Source organism: Anomaloglossus baeobatrachus, chromosome 4, assembly GCF_048569485.1.
Source record: "Anomaloglossus baeobatrachus isolate aAnoBae1 chromosome 4, aAnoBae1.hap1, whole genome shotgun sequence".
Taxonomy (NCBI): domain Eukaryota; kingdom Metazoa; phylum Chordata; class Amphibia; order Anura; family Aromobatidae; genus Anomaloglossus; species Anomaloglossus baeobatrachus.
In genome coordinates, this window is record NC_134356.1 from 389,666,174 (window position 1) to 389,686,195 (window position 20,022).

Here is a 20,022-nt window from a genome sequence, read left to right on the forward strand (position 1 = left end):
ATGAGCCATATACTTACTGAACATTTGCTTTCAGAGATGTGTTTCTGGGCATTTGGGTCTTCAGAGCTGCCATGGAATAAAAATGTCAGTTATATATGCAACACAGCAGATCATTCATAGAACCAGGTAACGATGGTCACGCATTTAGGCTCTACCTGCCATTGCATTTGTAACCAAATATTCACTTTAAGGGGTATATGACCAACACTAAACGTCATTTTACTGTTTATATAAAGAACTTAACGAGTTGAGCACACATGTGAATACAGTGCTCATCTGGTACTGATCAGATCTGTACATAGGTCAGAGCTGCAATCACAATTCTGCAGTCTTCAGAGTTGAAGTCTTACAATATTTGTAGATTGGGGACAGGAATGATGAGGTCTGTAAAGTGTTATGGAATCAATAGCGCTGTATAAGTGAGTAAAATAATAATCTTTGCAGCTCATTGTACAGTTTGCTCCTGGGATCTTTATTGCTGCTGATGCATGATAGGATCCCAGATAAACTGGATATGGGATATGTCTTAAGGTGGTGTCACACAACGACAATGACGTCGCTGCTAAGTCACCATTGTCTGTGACGTAGCAGCGACGTCTCGTCGCTGTCGCTGTGTGTGACATCCAGCAATGACCTGGCCCCTGCTGTGAGGTCGTTGGTTGTTGCTGAATGTCCTGGACCATTTTTGAGTTGTAGCTGTCCCGCTGTGAAGCACAGATCGTTGTGTGTGACAGCGAGAGAGCAACAACTGAATGTGCAGGGAGCCGGCTTCTGCGAACGCTGGTAACCAATGTAAATATCGGGTAATCAAGAAGCCCTCACCTTGGTTACCCGATATTTACCTTCGTTACCAGCGTCCACCGCTCTCACGCTGTCAGTGCCGGCTCCCTGCTCTCTGCACACGTAGCCACAGTACACATCGGGTAATTAACCCGATGTGTACTGTGGCTAGGAGTGCAGGGAGCCAGCGCTAAGCGGTGTGCGCTGGTAACCAAGGTAAATATTGGGTTGGTTACCCGATATTTACCTTAGTTACCAAGCGCAGCATCGCTGGGGGCTGGTCACTGGTTGCTGGTGAGATCTGCCTGTGTGACAGCTCACCAGCAACCCGTGTAGCGACGCTCCAGCGATCCCTGCCAGGTCAGGTTGCTGGTGTCATCGCTGGAGCGTCGCTTAGTGTGACGGTACCTTAAGCTGACAATGGTTTCCACTGATAAAACAGAAGAACAACAGAGGCTGAAATCCTGGTTCTATATAACATAAGGGAAGCAACGTATCTGCAAAATTACTAAAGTCTAAAACAAGAATATTTGTAATTAACCTTTTATTAAAAATCCTATCCTTTCTCAAGAACAAAGGCATTTTTCATTTTATACTGTACAGCTCGTTGCCAAAGTCACTGGCCACCCGTAGTCTCTGTGTGGCCGACCTGTGCGAGGAGCTTACCTACACTTTAGAGGCTGTTTGTACGGCTCTAAAGCTCATCATATGCTACAGAGGCAAAGCTGTCTGTTCGCAGTATGGGAGAGCGCTCAGTTCGGACCAGTGGCACGCCATGCCATGGGCCAAGCTGTCAAACTTCATGAGCACACTGCCCCCAGGCAAATAAGAAGCGGAGAGGCAGAGAAGTGTGATCCTGAAGAATAAGCCTACAGATGAACCCAATTTCTATATGTGAGATAAATGTAATAATACATAATGTAACTATCTTTCTAGGGAGCAATGATAATAGTTTTCTTACCTCCTTCCTAAAATCTGTTTTACTTTTACCACAGTATTTGCTGCATTTCTTACTCGACTTTGTTTTGCTGCTAGACCAACAATCTGTAAAAATAAGAGAAATGACATGAAACACGATAAAGAGCGCCCAAGAGATCGGCACTAAATATTCCGGAAGTGACACCTTACCACTTCATTCTCCAGGTACCCAACCACTGCAGGCGTAACTCTGTCACCCGCATCATTGGCCACCACATCGGCACGGCCATCCTAGAAGGACAAAGCAAGAAGGCGTCATGTCACATACATGTATTGTAAAATAATAACTGTAGCTAATAAACATTGAAAATAGCGGTCTCTAATCAGGCTTTATTCACATGTGACAGCCAAATACAGAACAAAACATGGCGGTGCGATAAAGTCACAATACAGCCTGTGTATGAAGCATAATGAGAACCGGTCACCTCGAGAAATGACATTTATCTATAGAAGTAATCCTCTGGTAAATAAGAGTCTAAACTCTGTGGCCGGCTAACTGGAAGAGCGGCTACAGTGAGAGAATTAAAGGGACCCTGTCACCAGATTTGGGGCCTATAAGCTGCGGCCACCACCAGTGGACTCTTATATCCAGCATTCTATGCTGTATATAAGAGCGCAGGCCGCTGTAAGAACATAAAAAACACTTTATAATACTCACCTAATGGGCGGTGCGGTGGAGTTGGGCCATATGGGCGTTTTCGTTCTCCAGTGCCTCCTCTTTCGGCCATCTTTGTTGTCCTTCTGAAGCCGCTGTGCATGAGGCGTCCTACATCATCCACACTCGCCGGCATTGAGGTCCTGAGCAGGGCAGATCAAAGTATTGTAGTGCGTCTGCGTTGGACCGGCGAGTGTGTACGACGTAGGATGCGTCATCATGCACACAGGCTTCAGAAGAAGGACAAAGATGGCCGAAAGAGGAGGCACCGGAGGACGAAGATGGCTGAAACAGTAGGCCATGGTACCGGATATGCCCAAATAGCCCAACTCCACCGCAGCGACCGTTTTAGGTATTATAAAGTGTTCTACACAGCGGCCTGGGCTCTTATATGCAGCATGTTAGAATGCTGTATATAAGAGCCCACTGGTGGTGGCCGCAGCTTATAGGGCCCAAATCTGGTGACAGGTTCCCTTTAATGATATCCTCCCTTTAAGTGCTCACTTAGAGTCAGGGTTTAGTATACAGTGAAAGTGCTGAAATCAACATGTAGAATAACCCTTTATCTGCCAGGAAATAGTTCCCCTCTAACACTATGAGCCATGTATATGCATTCTATATGTTGGAATACGTTTTGGGCCTAATTTCAAGATTTTGTTCCATTACTACCAAGATATTTAGTGTCTATAAAACAATGAATCCAAAGTCTATTTGACTTATGAGCCTATTGTTTCTTGTTTGTTTTCAGGCAAGAAAACATGTGACTATGACAACTCAATGATTGACAGCCTTCCGTGAAGGAGCAGGTGTACAGAAAGCTGTCAATCACTATACAGGACCGGCCACTGGACTCCTAACATAGACAGCAGGGATTTCAATCAAATGACAAATTATATTTAATCTTCCGATAAAACTATAATAATCAGCTTAGCTCCGAGTCATGCTGCGAGCACACAGGACAGAATCTTCCTAGCGCAAAGTCTCCTTTTGCGACAATATAGTGATATATCATAGAAAGGACCAGCAAAAAAAACACTATTGAAGACGACACACAAATAATTACCTTTGATGTTAGTGGTTATTTAGTCATGTCATTATTGGAGGCTACAAGCACTAAAGCAGGAGAGTTACAGCGCTTTCCAGTGACATTTCACTGTGGCTCCTATTGACCTGAATAGGAGGCACATGTACAGTACCCGGCTCTAACAATTAACGAGACAGCTCTGGAGCGGAGCATTTCCGGAAGCCTGCTTCTTCCGAAAACATCACAGAGAGTAAGGGTATGTGCGCACGTTGCTCTTTACCTGCTTTTTACCTGCTTTTTTGCTGCTTTTTTTTCTGCGCTGTTTAATGCCAAAATGGATGTGTTCTTCTATTCAAGCAAAGTCTATGGGAATTTGGGTTTCTTGTTCACACTATGTTGTTCAAAATGCTGCCTTTTTGTGGCAGAACTTTGGTCAAAAACTCAGCTTTTCAAAGAAGCAACATGTCAATTGTTTTTGCCATTTGGGTTTTGCACTGCAAAGCTGAGTTTTTGACCAAAGTTCTGCCACAAAAAGGCAGCATTTTGAACAACATAGTGTGAACAAGAAACCCAAATTCCCATAGACTTTGCTTGAATAGAAGAACACATCCATTTTGGCATTAAACAGCGCAGAAGAAAAAGCAGGTAAAAAGCAGGTAAAAAGCAACGTGCGCACATACCCTAACAAGACGGCTGAAGTGCCGGGTGTCGGAGGCCGGATGATCAGACATTACTGACCTATCCTAAGTATAGGCCATCAATGAAAACAGTGGTGGACAACCCCTTTAAACACTCCAGGACACTATGAACACTACAGGACTGCAGCAAGTCACGGCCACCGCAGCAGGTCACGGCCACGGCCGCCGCAGCAAGTCACGGCCACGGACGCCACAGTAAGTCACGGCCACGGACGCCGCAGCGAGTCCCAGCTATGCTGACACACCCTGACATGATGCTGATTACATTGTGATGACATTTTTCATTAAAGGGAACCTGTCACCAGTTTTTTCACTATGAAACCAAAAGTGTCCCCTTCTGCAGCTCCTGGGCTGCATTCTATGAAGGTGCACCTTGGCCCTGACTCCCCTTCCAGACCCCGAATATAACTTTATAAAACCTGACCGTTGGGTATGCTAATGACCTGTGGTTCTCAGATGGGCGTGCTCATTTTCATCTCCTGTCCCTTCTTGTGGCTTTCTTCGCCATCCTCCTTGCATGATTGACGTGATAACGCCACAGTCATCATGCACGCTGCTCAGCCAAATCTCGCGTCTGTGCAGTTATTCTCCCATCTCGCGCAATTCGCCCTCGCCAAAGTAGTGCATGCGCGATATTATGGTCGGCAATGTACATGATGTCCCCTGCATCATCCTCATACCCGACCATTATCTCACGCATGCGCAAACACCGCTCGCGCGAGCCAGGAGAATGGCTGCAAAGACACGAGATTTGGCCAAGCAGCGTGCATGATGATGGCGGCAGCATCATCACTTCAGTCATGCAAGGAGGATGGCGAAGAAGGCCACAAGGAGGAACAAAGGATGAAAATGAGCACACCCATCTGAGCCCCACAGGTCATTAGCATACCTAATGGTCAGGTTTTATAAAGTTATATTCGGGGTCTGGAAGGGGAGTCAGGGCCAAGGTGCATCTTCATAGAAAGCAGCCCAGGAGCTGCAGAAGGTGACACTTTTGGTTTCATAGTGAAAAAAACGGTGACAGGTTCCCTTTAAACTCCCCTACACTGTAGAGTACACAGTACTGCATAGCCCTCGGTGTGACTGCCTCTGGTGGTCTCAGCCTGTGGACCCCGCACATCCAGGCCCTTCCATGCAGAGATCTGACTGCTCTACCCCATTTCCTAGAGGGCACACAGTAGTTGCTCTGGGGCCCTGGTACATATGAGGCCCCGGGACATGTGGTGGCCCGGTACATGTGGGGGCCCTGGTACATGTGGGGGCCCTGGTACATGTGGGGGCCCTGGTACATGTGGGGGCCCTGGTACATGTGGGGGCTCTGGTACATGTGGGGGCCCTGGTACATATGAGGCCCCGGTACATGTGGGGGCCCTGGTACATGTGGGGGCCCTGGTACATATGAGGCCCCGGTACATGTGGGGGCCCTGGTACATGTGGGGGCCCTGGTACATGTGGGGGCCCCGGTACATGTGGGGGCCCTGGTACATATGAGGCCCCGGTACATGTGGGGGCCCTGGTACATGTGGGGGCCCTGGTACATGTGGGGGCCCTGGTACATATGAGGCCCCGGTACATGTGGGGGCCCTGGTACATGTGGGGGCCCTGGTACATATGAGGCCCCGGTACATGTGGGGGCCCTGGTACATGTGGGGGCCCCGGTACATGTGGGGGCCCCGGTACATGTGGGGGCCCTGGTACATGTGGGGGCCCTGGTACATGTGGGGGCCATGCTCCCGCTGCCACCTATCGGAATACAGTATACCTTCTGTAAATGACACGTGATATTTAGGGGTTAATACAGATTTTGCTCCTAGGACCAGGATCCCCGCGCCTCTGCCCCATGGAACTAGCCCCTTTGTTCAGGGCACGCAGTATGCCAGAGAGCCGGCACTGGTGGGCGGGGGCCATTCACTCATACACCAGGGTATAGGTTTATCTCCTCGGTGATGGCATCTAGGTAACACTGATGACTGAGGGACGCAGCACTGATTACCTTATAGACGGCAGCACAGGCACACGTGCAGCCCAAATGCACACCGATCGCCGCCATGCCACTGTCTGGCACTATAGAAAACCTTCCCCAGCCAATGAGAACACGGCTGTGTTTAGAACCTCGAGATGCAGTAGTGAATGGAGAATCGGAAAAAGCATCACGTGGTTGATTCTTGCTCTAGAACTCAACCAATCAGAAGGCGATATAAGCATCGGGGCGACACTTCCCGTTATCTGATGGTCTTTCCGGCGTGACGTCACCTGCCTGTGGGGAAGCTCGGCCAGCAGCAGTGGGCTCTGAGCCGGAAGAAGGAGCGGCCAGTATGATCCGTGTAGAGCGGGTGCCCGTGAGCACTGCCTGGAGATGGCTGGGGCTGGGCCTGCTGTGGGCGCTGTCAGTGAGGGCAGCTCCTCAGGCTGAGTGTGAAGGTGAGGCAGGGTGCCGCTGCTGCATGGCCTGCTGACCCGTGTGCTGCGTGCAGTACTGACAGTGTGTGCATGTCTCTGCGGTCAGTGAGCACAGATAGGCCATGGCCTCGTCACGTGACCTGTACAGCTGAAACAGACACCTAGTCCTGACCATGTTAGTGCGGGCCTGCCACTGGCTGCTGTGTACCCCTGCTAAAGTGCTCGCATCAAGACCCCGGACTGTGATTACACTATACCAAGAGGTCCTACTTCATACATTGTAAAGGGTTTAAGAACAAGAAATGTATTTATTAAAGTCCTCAGTTCTCAAGAACTGAGATTTTAATATGGACATGCTAAAAGGAATGAACATAATTTCTTGGTTCCAAATTATAGAAATTAATAATTTGTTTCTTAGACATCATAGACATAGAATGAACATGGAATATATGTAGATAACCGGGAAATGTCCACATATCCCACAAACAGGTGGATATTTTATTGCCTGTGTTAGATAAGTGGGGAATGAACATAAAATACCGTATTTTTCGCTTTATAAGATGCACTTGATTATTACCCCCCCCCCCCCCCCAAATTTGGTGAAGGAAATGAAAAAAACGTTTTTTAATGTTAAATGGAGTCCGTCTTATGCCAGTGTCCGTCTAACAAATCATAGGGTATATGTCCCTCATAGCCCCCCCATCTTAAAATTAGCCCCCTTATATTGAATATAGCCCCCCCCCCCCCATTGATGGCACACGTCCCCCATTGATGGCACACGTCTCCTATAGATGGCGCACGTCCCCCTGTGCTGCGCATGGCCCCCTATGGATGGCGCACGTCCCCCTGTGCTGCGCATGGCCCCCTATGGATGGCACACATCCCCCTGTGCTGCCCATTTCCCCGTATGGAGGGCACACATCCCCCTGTGCTGCCCATTTCCCCCTATGGAGGGCACACATCCCCCTGTGCTGCCCATTTCCCCCTATGGAGGGCACATATCCCCCTGTGCTGCCCATTTCCCCCTATGGAGGGCACACATCCCCCTGTGCTGCCCATTTCCCCCTATGGAGGGCGCACGTCCCCCTGTGCTGCCCATTTCCCCCTATGGAGGGCGCACGTCCCCCTGTGCTGCCCATTTCCCCCTATGGAGGGCGCACGTCCCCCTGTGCTGCCCATCTCCCCCTATGGATGGCGCACGTCCCCCTGTGCTGCCCATCTCCCCCTATGGATGGCGCACGTCCCCCTGTGCTGCCCATCTCCCCCTATGGATGGCGCACGTCCCCCTGTGCTGCCCATCTCCCCCTATGGATGGCGCACGTCCCCCTGTGCTGCCCATCTCCCCCTATGGATGGCGCACGTCCCCCTGTGCTGCCCATCTCCCCCTATGGATGGCGCACGTCCCCCTGTGCTGCCCATCTCCCCCTATGGATGGCGCACGTCCCCCTGTGCTGCCCATCTCCCCCTATGGATGGCGCACGTTCCCCTGTGCTGCCCATCTCCCCCTATGGATGGCGCACGTTCCCCTGTGCTGCCCATCTCCCCCTATGGATGGCGCACGTTCCCCTGGGCTGCCCATCTCCCCCTATGGATGGCGCACGTTCCCCTGGGCTGCCCATCTCCCCCTATGGATGGCGCACGTTCCCCTGGGCTGCCCATCTCCCCCTATGGATGGCGCACGTTCCCCTGTGCTGCCCATCTCCCCCTATGGATGGCGCACGTTCCCCTGTGCTGCCCATCGCCCCCTATGGATGGCGCACGTTCCCCTGGGCTGCCCATCGCCCCCTATGGATGGCGCACGTTCCCCTGGGCTGCCCATCGCCCCCTATGGATGGCGCACGTTCCCCTGGGCTGCCCATCGCCCCCTATGGATGGCGCACGTTCCCCTGGGCTGCCCATCGCCCCCTATGGATGGCGTACGTCCCCCTGTGCTACCCATCGCCCCCTATGGATGGCACATATCCCCCCCCTGTGTTTGATATAGCCCCCATAGTAAATTAAAAAACTACTTACCTTCTCCAGCGCTGTCCCCCCGTGTCTCTCTCTGTGGTGCTGCTGAGCTCCTGCACTTACTGGTTCTCGGTGCCGGTCATGTGATCAGCACAGCAGAGTGACATCATCTCTGCGTGCCTGATCACAATGGCAGCAGAGAGACACCGGAGATCAGCACTGGAGGAGGTAAGTAAAGCTTTTTTATTTTAGGAGGGGCAGCAGCATGGGGGCCATATCTAACACGGGGGGTGGGGGGGCATGTGCCATCAAAGGGTGGCGCAGTCACATATAAAATGCGCCGCTCCCCCAGCCCATCACCGCGGTGCGGTTTCAACACCACGGTGATGGACAGCAGCAGTGCATATTATATGAGCGGGAGCAGGAGATCTCCTGCAGCCTGCCTCAGCCACCAGCACCGCTCCAGAGCGGCCCCCACCTCTCCTGGGCCCTGCAGTAAATAATCCGTATATTCAGATTATAAGACGCACCACCTACTTTCCCCCAAAATTTGGGGGAACAAAAGTGCGTCTTATAATGCGAAAAATACGGTATATATAGATAATAGGGAAATGTACACATATCCCATATAAACAGGTGTAATTTTTTTTTCCCCTGAGCTTCTTAGGTGGAGAATGAACATGGAATATAGGTAGATTATAGGGCAATGTTGACATATACCTTACAAACAAGTGTATATTTTATTCCCTGATCTTCTTAGGGGTGGAATAAACATGGAATATACTGTATAGTCCATGTTCATTCCACACCTAAGAAGCTCAAGGAATAAAATATACATCTGTTTATAAGGAATATATGTACATTTCCCTATTATCTAAATATATTCCATGTTCATTCCCATTCCCCACCTAAGAAGCTCAGGGAATAAAATATACACTTGTTTGTGTGGTATATGTACATTTCCCTATTGTCTACATATATTCCATGTTCATTCCCCACCTTAGCAGCTTAGGGAATAAAATATGCATCTGTTAATTTGGAATTTGTGGACATTTCCCTATTTTACATATATTCCATGTTCATTCCCCACCTATCTAACACAGGAAATAAAATATACAGCGGTTTATATGGGATTTGTGTACATTTCCCTATTATCTACATATATTTCATGTTCATTCCCCACCCAAGAAGCTCAGGGAATAAAATATACACTTGTTTCTGTGGTATATGTGTACATTGCCCTAAAATCTACATATTTTCCATGTTCATTCCCACCTAAGCACAGGGAATAAAATATCCACCTGTTTATATGGGATATGTGGACATTTCCCTATTATCTACATATTTTCCATGTTCATTCCCACTTAAGCACAGGGAATAAAATATACACTTGTTTGTGTGGTATATGTGTACATTGCCCTAAAAGCTACATATATGTTGAGAAGCTCAGGGGTTAAAATATACACTTGTTTCTGTGGCATGTGTGTACATTGCCCTATAATCTACATATATTCCACGTTCATTCCCCACCTAACAAGCTCAGGGAATAAAATATACACCTTTTTACATGTGATATGTGGACATTTCCCTCTCATCTACATATATTCCATGCTCATTCCCCACCTAAGAATCTCAGGAAATAAAATATACACCTGTTTGTGGCATATGTGTAAATTTCCCTATCATCTACATATATTCTATATTCATTCTATGTCTATGATGTCTAAGAAACCAATTATTCATCTCTATAATTTATGACCAAGAAGTTATGTTCATTCTTTTTATTTATTCCTTTTCTTCATTCTTTTTAGTATGTCCCATTTTAATATTCCCATATACAGCTCCTTGCCTAGGTTACTGGCCACCCTGCAGTCCCAGCCGTCGGGTGCCTCGCTTTGCACTCGACCAGCTGCTGTCCCACTGCACCTCTCCTATTCTGTAGAATATAATATTCACTTATATAGCACCATCATATTCCACAGCGCTTTACATACATCACTGTCCCCATTGGGGCTGACAATCTAAATTCTGTATCAGTATGTCTTAAGAGTGTGGGAGGAGACACACACAAACACGGGGAGAACATACAAACTGCTGGCAGATGTTGTCCTTGGTAGGATTTGAACCCAGGACCCCAGTGCTACAGGGCTAACCACTGAGCCACTGTTGCTGCTCATGTTTAAAGGAAACCTGTTACCATATTTTCCCTATATAAAGTAGGGTCAGCATCGGTATTCCCTTTATATACTGCATTCTAGAATACTGTATATAAGTCCCCAAGTGTCGTGGTCGCACTGCTGGTCCAAACTATCAGTCTTCATGAGTGAGCTGCTTGCCTGCCAATGCAGGAAGTGGTGCGCGCCGGAAGATTCCACTTAAGACAACCTGTGTAAAGGGGATCTACAAGGTAAAGAAAATGCTGCACACAGTACGTCCCCACGTATCTCCTACTCATCCATGGTTATCGTTCTGTGGCCGTCACAGCCCATTTACCCCATGTAACTGCTCAACCAGTGCTAGGCTCAGCACTATTGTAGGATTTACCATTGAGAGCAGTGGTTTCATTGGGTATACAGGCTGTGATGGCTGCAGCCGTGGTAAATATAAGACCTATGGAGAGTAATACGGTTGGATGAGTCGATGAATTGTTTTGCCTATGTTACTTCCTGGGAGCAGCTTTTTCAATATCTTGGACAGCTCATTAATGCAGTGGAAATCTTTATACATCGTTGCTGGCATCTGTCAAGATCACCCTGCTCATTGATCACCCTGTTGCATGTAAACTGATTTCACTGTCTCTATACAGCTGAGGCCACAGAGTGTATAATGGAGGCCTATCAGCCTGGCCTCAGGTTATGACAGTGTAACAGATCAGACAAAGGTTGCACACCACACACTGTCAGGATTCAGAAGTCTGCAGGCTTTTATAAGAAGACTGGACAACCCTTCTATTTTTCCCCATGTATACTGAGCATGTTTGTAGATAAGAACTATGTTGTAACAGGTTAATGTTTTGTATGTATAAATAATGTGTTTATTAATGTCAAGCTAACATGCATTTTTCTAACAAATAAAACGTGAAGGTTCTTGTTTGACCTCTTTGTGTACTCTATACTGTATTAGACTAGATGGATCTGCCACTTAGAATGAAGTCAGACTTTTTAATTTATGATAAAACAGATTTTGATCAGGCTTAATAGTTTCATTTAGCATTTTTGGTCAAATAATTCACATTTGAACTACCTCAAGGACTTTAACAGGTATGTTTTCTTTCTGTAAATGCAGCTAGAACAAGTATGTACATGGACATCTGAAAGAGCCCTTTAGCAGGGAGACCCTACAAAGAATCCGGCTTGCATGCTAAATATGACACTACCATGTTCTAACTCCTTAAAGGGAATCTGTCTCCAGGATTTTGCAATGTGAGCTGAGGACAGTGTGCTGCAAGGGATAAAAAAGAAAAAAAATCTGTTTCTCTTATCTGTGTGCCAGCTATTGTTTACTCATACAAAAGGATTTATTGCTCTGTGATTAAAGGGAACCTGTCACCTAGAATATGCAATCTGACCTATCAGCAGACGCATGTGTGCCCTAATTACACCTCCCTACCCATCCCTGTGCTGTAAAATTGTTTAATATGAAAGTAATAAACGTTTTATTACCTCATATTTCGTATGTAAATAGCAGGGAATATGGTCACAGGGGCGGTGCCTTGCCCTGTGGACGTCTGCATATTTCCGTGGTATCACGCCCCTGTGGGTGAGATACCATGGAGCTACGTCCCCGTCGCTCATTCTATCCTGCGAGCATTGCGGCAGGCTTCTCTTCCGGGTTCTCCTTGTCAGTTTCAGACGCGCACTGCGCGTCTGAAGCCGGCGATTGAACACCCGGAAAAGAAGCCTGCTGCAATGCGTGCTATTTACATGCGAAATATGAAGGTAATAAAACGTTTTTTTACTTTCATATTAAACAATTTTACAGCACAGGGATGGGTAGGGAGGTTTAATTAGGGCACACATGCATCTGCTGATAGGTCAGAACGCATATTCTAGGTGACAGGTTCCCTTTAACATTGATGTGACTCTTCTGCATGTGCAGAGCAGTCAGACATGCTCCCTGTTGTGATGGCCACCTCAGTCAATGCACAATCTCTGTTTAGAGCCTGGTGTGAGCAGTTATAGATCCCAGTTCTGCTACACTCAATTTTGAGAAAGTCAGAATGGTTGCACACAGTGAACTAAGTTATATGATTAGTTTCAGAATCTCCTTGTTTACATTATGCTGCTCTCATGAAGCAGCAAAAACCTGGTGACAGATTCCCTTTTAATGACTGCCTGCTTCTTTCCCAGCAGATGAAGGCTAAATCACTAAGGCTGCTTTCACACATCCGTTTTTTGCCGTCAGGCACAATGCGGTTTGTGCCTGATGCAACGGATGTGTCACAGATTGTGGTAAACTGATGTGACGGATCCGGTAAAAAAACCTGTTCCGTTGTAGCAGTTTGTACCGAGAATCCAGCTGTGGCTGCAGGTAACCTGAGTGATGTCACTGCTGACAGCGCAACTCTCAAGTTATTCTGCGGAGCTCACAGTGAGCGGCGGTGTTCTACGGCCGCTCCTGTCATCTTCCGATGTATTATAGCTGAAAGCGTCGTGGGACCTCGTAGGGAATAACATCGGACCTGGAGGGATATTTGGGGATTTTAATGAAGTGGTGAAAGAGGGTATTTTTTTGTCTTTTATTTTAACTAAAGGATTCTTCGGTGTTTGTGTTTATATACTTTCACTACAGTTTAGTGATGGGGGGTGTCTCATAGACATCTGCCATCACTAAGCTAAGACTTAGTGGCAGCTTTGGGCTGCCATTAACTCCTTATTACCCCGATTGCCACCGCACCAGGGTAATGGGGATGAGCCGTATAAAGTCCCGGGACTGTTGCATCTAATGGATGCGGCGATTCCGGGCGGCTGCTAGCTGATATTTTTAGGCTGGGGGGCTCCCAATAACGTGGGTCTCTCCAGCCTGAGAATACCAGCCCTCAGCTGTAATGCATTATCTTGGCTGGATATCAAAATTGGGGGAGGGACGGCACACCGGGTTTTTTAAATTTATTTATTTTACTGTACGATATTGACCCACCCACCGGCGGCTGTGATTGGTTGCAGTCAGACAGCTGTCACTCAGCATGGGGGCGCGTCTAACTGCAACCAATCACAGACAGACTGGATCAGTTTCAAATGGAAGATAAATAGCAATCCGTTAACAGATCCCTTTTCCATAGACTCCATTGTTAAAAAAAAAAAAAAAAAAAAAATGTATCCCGCAAAAATCAATTTTTTCAAAAAAGGACAAACAAGTTCTGTCTCCACAACTTTTTTTTGCCAGCGGAATGCTGCAGGATCCAGTTTGATGGGTGATTTCTGGACATGTGAACTTAGCCAAAGACTGTCGGTTAAACCCATCATAATGGCGAGTTCAGCCAGTATTGGTCTAATGTGTATGGGGTTCTTAAGGCTACATTCCAATGATACATTTTTGGTGAGTTTTCATGTTGCAGATTAGGGTACTAAAGTTTTTTTTTTATTGCGCTTTGGAGGGCATTTGTTAATGTGTTTTGATACTTCTAGATGTTTGGCTTTGACAACACTTTATTGATATAGTCATGTGAAGATTGCAATGAGTGTTTCACCTGCAGATTTTCTTCATGTAATGCAATTGTATGGAGAATATTAACACCTAAAGCTTAGCATACTTGAAAGAGAAATTGACATGTTGCGGATTCCAAACATGCACCACAGGTCAGTTTACACAACGTAAAAAAACAAACAAACAGTGGGCTAGAGATTTCTAAAAAAAAAAAAATCCCATTCACTTTGCTGACGCTGCGTATTTTTGCCGTGCAAAATTTTTACAGTATCAAAAACTCATTGTGTGATCTTGACAATGTGATGCGCTTAACAATGGGATGCCCTCCCATTCAATTGGATGGGAGATAAGTGTACTATGCAGACACCAGACAGCAATATATGGGGTAGCTGTGTTTCGCTTGCACATTATTGTAGAAAATATACTAATTAATTACATAAAAAAACGCCACTAAAAAACTGCTTCAAATGTACAATGAAAAATTAAGCCGCCTGTGTATGGGATTTTAGAATTCTCATTCACTTTGCTGGCGCTATAAAATGCTGCATTTTTTTGCTGCAAAAATGAAACATGTGAACAAGCCCTTTTTCATATTGTTACAATTATTGTAGCTAGTTATTCTTTACTTATGCATTTTACATATACACTTCATAGTATTTACTTTCTAGCATGTCCATTAAAATGTAGTCAAATGTAGCCTCCAGATGGCGCTAGTACATTATAATACTACTTGATACGTAAAGAAGTTCACCTCTGCAAAATTTCACATCGACTTAACTAAAGCCATGGTCACACGTTGAGTATTTTGTGAATTTTTATCTCAGTTTTTGTAAGACAAAACCAGAAGTGGGTCAAAAATACGGAAATGGTACTCGTGTTTCTATTATACTTTTTCCTCGGACTGTTCCACTCCTGGTTTTGGCTACAAATACTGAGGTACAAAACTCACCAAATACTCAATGTGTGCAAGTGGCCTTATTATATATATATATATATATATATATATATATATATATATATATATATATATATATATATATATATATATATATATATATATATATATATATATATATATATATAATAATTTTTATATAGCCCCAAAATATTCTGCAGCACTTTACAATTCAGCATTATTCAATTAACGCTGCATGAACCGGTCACCAGCCGGTATGTGTACAAGCAAGGGTACACATATTGACCATATTGGGAAGAAAATTTTCTGAGGGCAAAGGGAATGGTTAGATAAGTGAGGTCATAGGCTAGTCTAAAGAAATGTGTTTTTAGGGCACACTTAAAACTGTGGGTATTGAGAATTAATTTAATTGTTCTGGGTAGTGCATTCCAGAGAAATGGCGCAACTTGTGAGAAGTCTTTGAGATGAGAGTGAGAGTCTCAGATTATAGGTCACTAACCTAACAGAGGGCACGGTTAGTGTGATAGACAGAGATGAGGGAGGAGATGTAGGGCAGTGCAGAACTGTGGAGAGTTTTGTGGGTGAGAGTGATAAGTTTATATTCTCTGTAATGGATGGACAACCAGTGCAATGACTGGCACAGGGTAGAAGCATGTTGAGAAGAAAAAGGATTCAGCTTACCTGCAATGGGTGCCTCAGGACTCAAGAATGGTGCACGGAATCTTCCAGACAGGCCAGGTCTGATATAGCAAAAGGCAGGAAAAAGGAGCAAAAAAGTAGATCCAGCACCAAAAATATAAAATCAACAAGCTTTATTCCATAATGGTTAAAAAGAAATCACGAAAGGCACTGCATATAATATAACTGCAGGTATAGAAACACCTGATGCGTTTCAGACACACAATTTAAAAAACGTCCTTACTCATAGGTTGTGGTAATTGTGTCAGGTGTTTCTATACCTGCAGCTTTATTATATGCAGTGCCTTTCATGATTTGGTTTTAACCATTATGGAATAAAGCTTGATGATTTTATATTTTTGGTGCTGGATCTACCTTTTGACAGAGTAGAAGCATCAGTGTAGTGCTTGGAGAGTAATAGTCATATGGAAAAGTTTGGGCACCCCTATTAATGTTAACCTTTTTTCTTTATAACAATTTGGGTTTTTGCAACAGCTATTTCAGTTTCATATATCTAATAACTGATGGACTGAGTAATATTTCTGGATTGGAATGAGGTTTATTGTACTAACAGAAAATGTGCAATCCGCATTTTAACAAAATTTGACCGGTGCAAAAGTATGGGCATCCTTATCAATTTCTTGATTTGAACACTCCTAACTACTTTTTACTGACTTACTAAAGCACTAAATTGGTTTTGAAACCTCATTGAGCTTTGAACTTCATAGGCAGGTGTATCCAATCATGAGAAAAGGTATTTAAGGTGGCCACTTGCAAGTTGTTCTCCTATTTGAATCTCCTATAGAGAGTGGCATCATGGGCTCTTCAAAACAACTCTCAAATGATCTGAAAACAAAGATTATTCAACATAGTTGTTCAGGGGAAGGATACAAAAAGTTGTCTCAGATTTAAACTGTCAGTTTCCACTGTGAGGAACATAGTAAGGAAATGGAAGAACACAGGTACAGTTCTTGTTAAGCCCAGAAGTGTCAGGCTAAGAAAAATATCAGAAAGGCAGAGAAGAAGAATGGTGAGAACAGTCAAGGACAATCCCAGACCACCTCCAAAGACCTGCAGCATCATCTTGCTGCAGATGGTGTCAATATGCATCGGTTAACAATACAGCGCACGTTGCACAAGGAGAAGCTATATGGGAGAGTGATGCGAAAGAAGCCGTTCGCCTGAGGTATGCAAAAACACATTTGGACAAGCCAGTTACATTTTAGAAGAAGGTCCTGTGGACTGATGAAACAAAGATTGAGTCAAACTTTGGTCCATCACCAGTGGTCATACAAAAAGGTGTTATGCATGGAGGCAAAAAAAACACGGCATTCCAAGAAAAGCATTTGCTACCCACAGTAAAATTTGGAGGTTCCATCATGCTTTGGGGCTGTGTGGCCAATGCCGGCACTGGGAATCTTGTTAAAGTTGAGGGTCGCATGGATTCAACTCAGTATCAGCAGATTCTTGACAATAATGTGCAAGAATCAGTGACGAAGTTGAAGTTACGCAGGGGATGGATATTTCAGCAAGACAATGATCCAAAACACCACTCCAAATCTACTCAGGCGTTCATGCAGAGGAACAATTACAATGTTCTGGAATGTCCATCCCAGTCCCCAGACCTGAATATCATTGAAAATCTGTGGGATGATTTGAAGCGTGCTGTCCATGCTCGGCGACCATCAAACTTAACTGTACTGGAATTGTTTTGTAAACAGGAATGGTCAAATATACCTTCATCCAGGATCCAGGAACTCATTAAAAGCTACAGGAAGCGACTAGGGGCTGTTATTTTTGCAAAAGGAGGATCTACAAAATATTAATGTCACTTTTATGTTGAGGTGCCCATACTTTTGCACCGGTCAAATTTTGTTTAAATGCAGATTGCACATTTTCTGTTAGTACAATAAACCTCATTTCAATCCAGAAATATTACTGAGTCCATCAATTATTAGATATATGAAACTGAAATAGCTGTTGCAAAAACCCAAATTTTTATAAAGAAAACAGGTTAACATTAATAGGGGTGCCCAAACTTTTCCATATGACTGTATGATCCTGACTTATGTATTCAGGATGGATTTGAGAGGGAGAGTTTAGTATGAGTGATACCGATTAGTAGAGTTACAATAGCCCAGGCGAGAATGAATAAGAGCTACAGTAAGAGTTTTTGCAGAGTCACCAGAAAGAAAAGGTCGAATTTTAGAGATGTTTTTGAGGTGGAGATGACATGAGCGATTGAGTGATTGGATGTAGAGGATGAAGGAGAGATCTGAGCAAAATATGACCCCAAGGCAGTGGGCATTCTGCTGGGGAGTAATGGTAGAACCACACACACAAATTGGGTATAGTAACGAAGTGCAGCGCCTGCCCCTAATGTGTCGAGTCACAAATCTTGGCGTGACAGGCACCGGACACCTAACCCTACCTTCCACTTCCAGAATTAGTGGCTATAGGCTGCAATGTGGCTCGATCATGTGCATATGGGTAATGCATGTGATGACTACGCACCTCCATGCAGTCTCCATGCCTTTTCATCACCTAGGGTCCACCCCAAACCCAGGGTGTGCCACAATGGCGCCTATATTGGCCAATAGCGGAGTGCCACATCATCAGAGGCGTCACCAGCGACCTATCCGGAACCGCCACGTCACTGATGACACAATGGCAGCGCCCCAAACACCATACCAGTCATTATCTGACGACCAGTGATGGGGTGCCAGGTCATAGGGGCGGGCCTCCGCGAGCCAGTCCGGAAAGGCCACATCATCAGAATACCTGACGCTATCCAGCCTATCAGGGCCTGCCACATGCCCAGTGAAGTACTTACCGGACTTAGCCTCTAAGTGCCTGAGCATGCTCAGTAGCCTGAACAACCAACTTAGTCTGATTTCCGAGACTATCAGCCTAAGCATGCTCAGTAAGCACAACACAGGACTTGGACACAGAACGGAGTCCAAGTACCTGAGCAAAGAGGCTTTTCGCACTGTGTGGAAGCATGCTCAGTAGCCTGAACTGAGGACTTAGCCTCAGAAATGGCACTATCAGGCTGAGCATGCTCACCAGACGAAACACTGGCTTAGGCTCTGGCTAGGGCAAATCGGCACGCACATGTGCCCTCGCCTCCTGTCCACTTTTAGACATGGAGGAATAAGCAGCCAGCTGGACGACCCGATGCACTACCAAACACGGCGGCTGGCGCCTGGGCGTTGCAACAACTGCAGCAGGCTGCTTTTGGCTACGGCGGTGCTGATTTGTAACAGACAATCATTGGTATTTTGTAGTAATGCAGTGATGCTGTTAGGAGCAAAAGTTTATTATTGGGTGTCATCAGCATACATATGGTACTGCAAACCGTATCTCCTGATGGCTTATCCAATAGGGGCAGTGTTTAGAGAGAAGTGGAGGGGGCCTAGGACTGAACCCCATGGAACCCTGACCATAAGCGGAAGAGGAGCTGTCAAATAATACACTGAAGGAGCCGTCAGAGAGATAGGAGCCTGATAGAGTGGAGCATGGTGAGGGGCAGCTAGTGATTCACAGTATTGAATGTAGCAGGAGAATCAGCAGGTAGTGATGAGCGAGCATGCTTGTAACTACTCGGTACTCGCACGAGTATCGCTGTACTCGGGCTGCTCGGCGTGGACCGAGTAATCTCGCGATACTCGTGCTGTACTCGTGGTCTTCATCCCTGCATGTTGGCGCTCTTTTGAGAGCCAGCCCTCATGCAGGGATTGGCTGGCAGACCACTGCAATGCCACAGCCCTGTTAGTTGTGGAATTGCAGTGATTGGCCGGCCTGCACAGCGTGACCGAGCCTTTATACCGGCCGGGGGCGCTGTGCTCTGCTCACAGCTATCCAGACAGTGAGTGCAGGGAGAGTGTCGCTGATTCAGGGAAAGCTTTGCGGCCCTTTATAGCTTTTTCAGTTGCAGGGCTGCAAACAGTGTGACCAAAAGTCCTTCTCAGGACTATTCTAGTTGTATACAGGCAGGCAGGGTATAGCCAGGTCGGAGTACAGTAGCAGAGTCCTTCTCAGGACTATTGTTGCTATATACAGGCAGGGTATAGCCAGGTCTGAATACAGGCTAGTGACCAGAAGAGTCCTTGTCAGGACTATTGTACCAGTATACAGGCAGGCAGGCAGGCAGGGTATATATAGCCATTCCTAGTGGTGACCGTATACCAGCCTTCATCATATCTGGGGCTGGTGTACACAGTCTAAAACAGTCCAGATAGTGTCTGACTTGTCTGTAATTGTCGCTCCCCAAAAAAACCTGTTAGGTTCTTATTGC

General features: G+C 45.9%; 2 protein-coding genes across 2 annotated transcripts in view; one reads left to right on the top strand and one right to left on the bottom strand.

Moving 5' to 3' along the window:
- The window catches only part of HSPA14 (heat shock protein family A (Hsp70) member 14), an 81,256-nt gene extending 74,905 nt beyond the window's left edge, over window positions 1-6,351 (bottom strand). Inside the window, exons 1-4 of the mRNA XM_075345243.1 lie at window positions 6,129-6,351; window positions 1,909-1,989; window positions 1,742-1,824; window positions 18-66 (exon numbers count right to left, since the gene is read on the bottom strand). Coding sequence (XP_075201358.1) covers window positions 18-66; window positions 1,742-1,824; window positions 1,909-1,989; window positions 6,129-6,185 — 270 coding nt within the window. The 5' untranslated portion in view covers window positions 6,186-6,351. The remainder of the gene's footprint in view (window positions 1-17; window positions 67-1,741; window positions 1,825-1,908; window positions 1,990-6,128) is intronic.
- Window positions 6,352-6,369: 18 nt separating this feature from the next.
- Window positions 6,370-20,022, top strand: part of CDNF (cerebral dopamine neurotrophic factor) — a 55,906-nt gene continuing 42,253 nt past the window's right edge. The window contains exon 1 of the mRNA XM_075345244.1: window positions 6,370-6,556. Within this exon, the coding sequence (XP_075201359.1) occupies window positions 6,451-6,556 (106 nt within the window). The 5' untranslated portion in view covers window positions 6,370-6,450. The remainder of the gene's footprint in view (window positions 6,557-20,022) is intronic.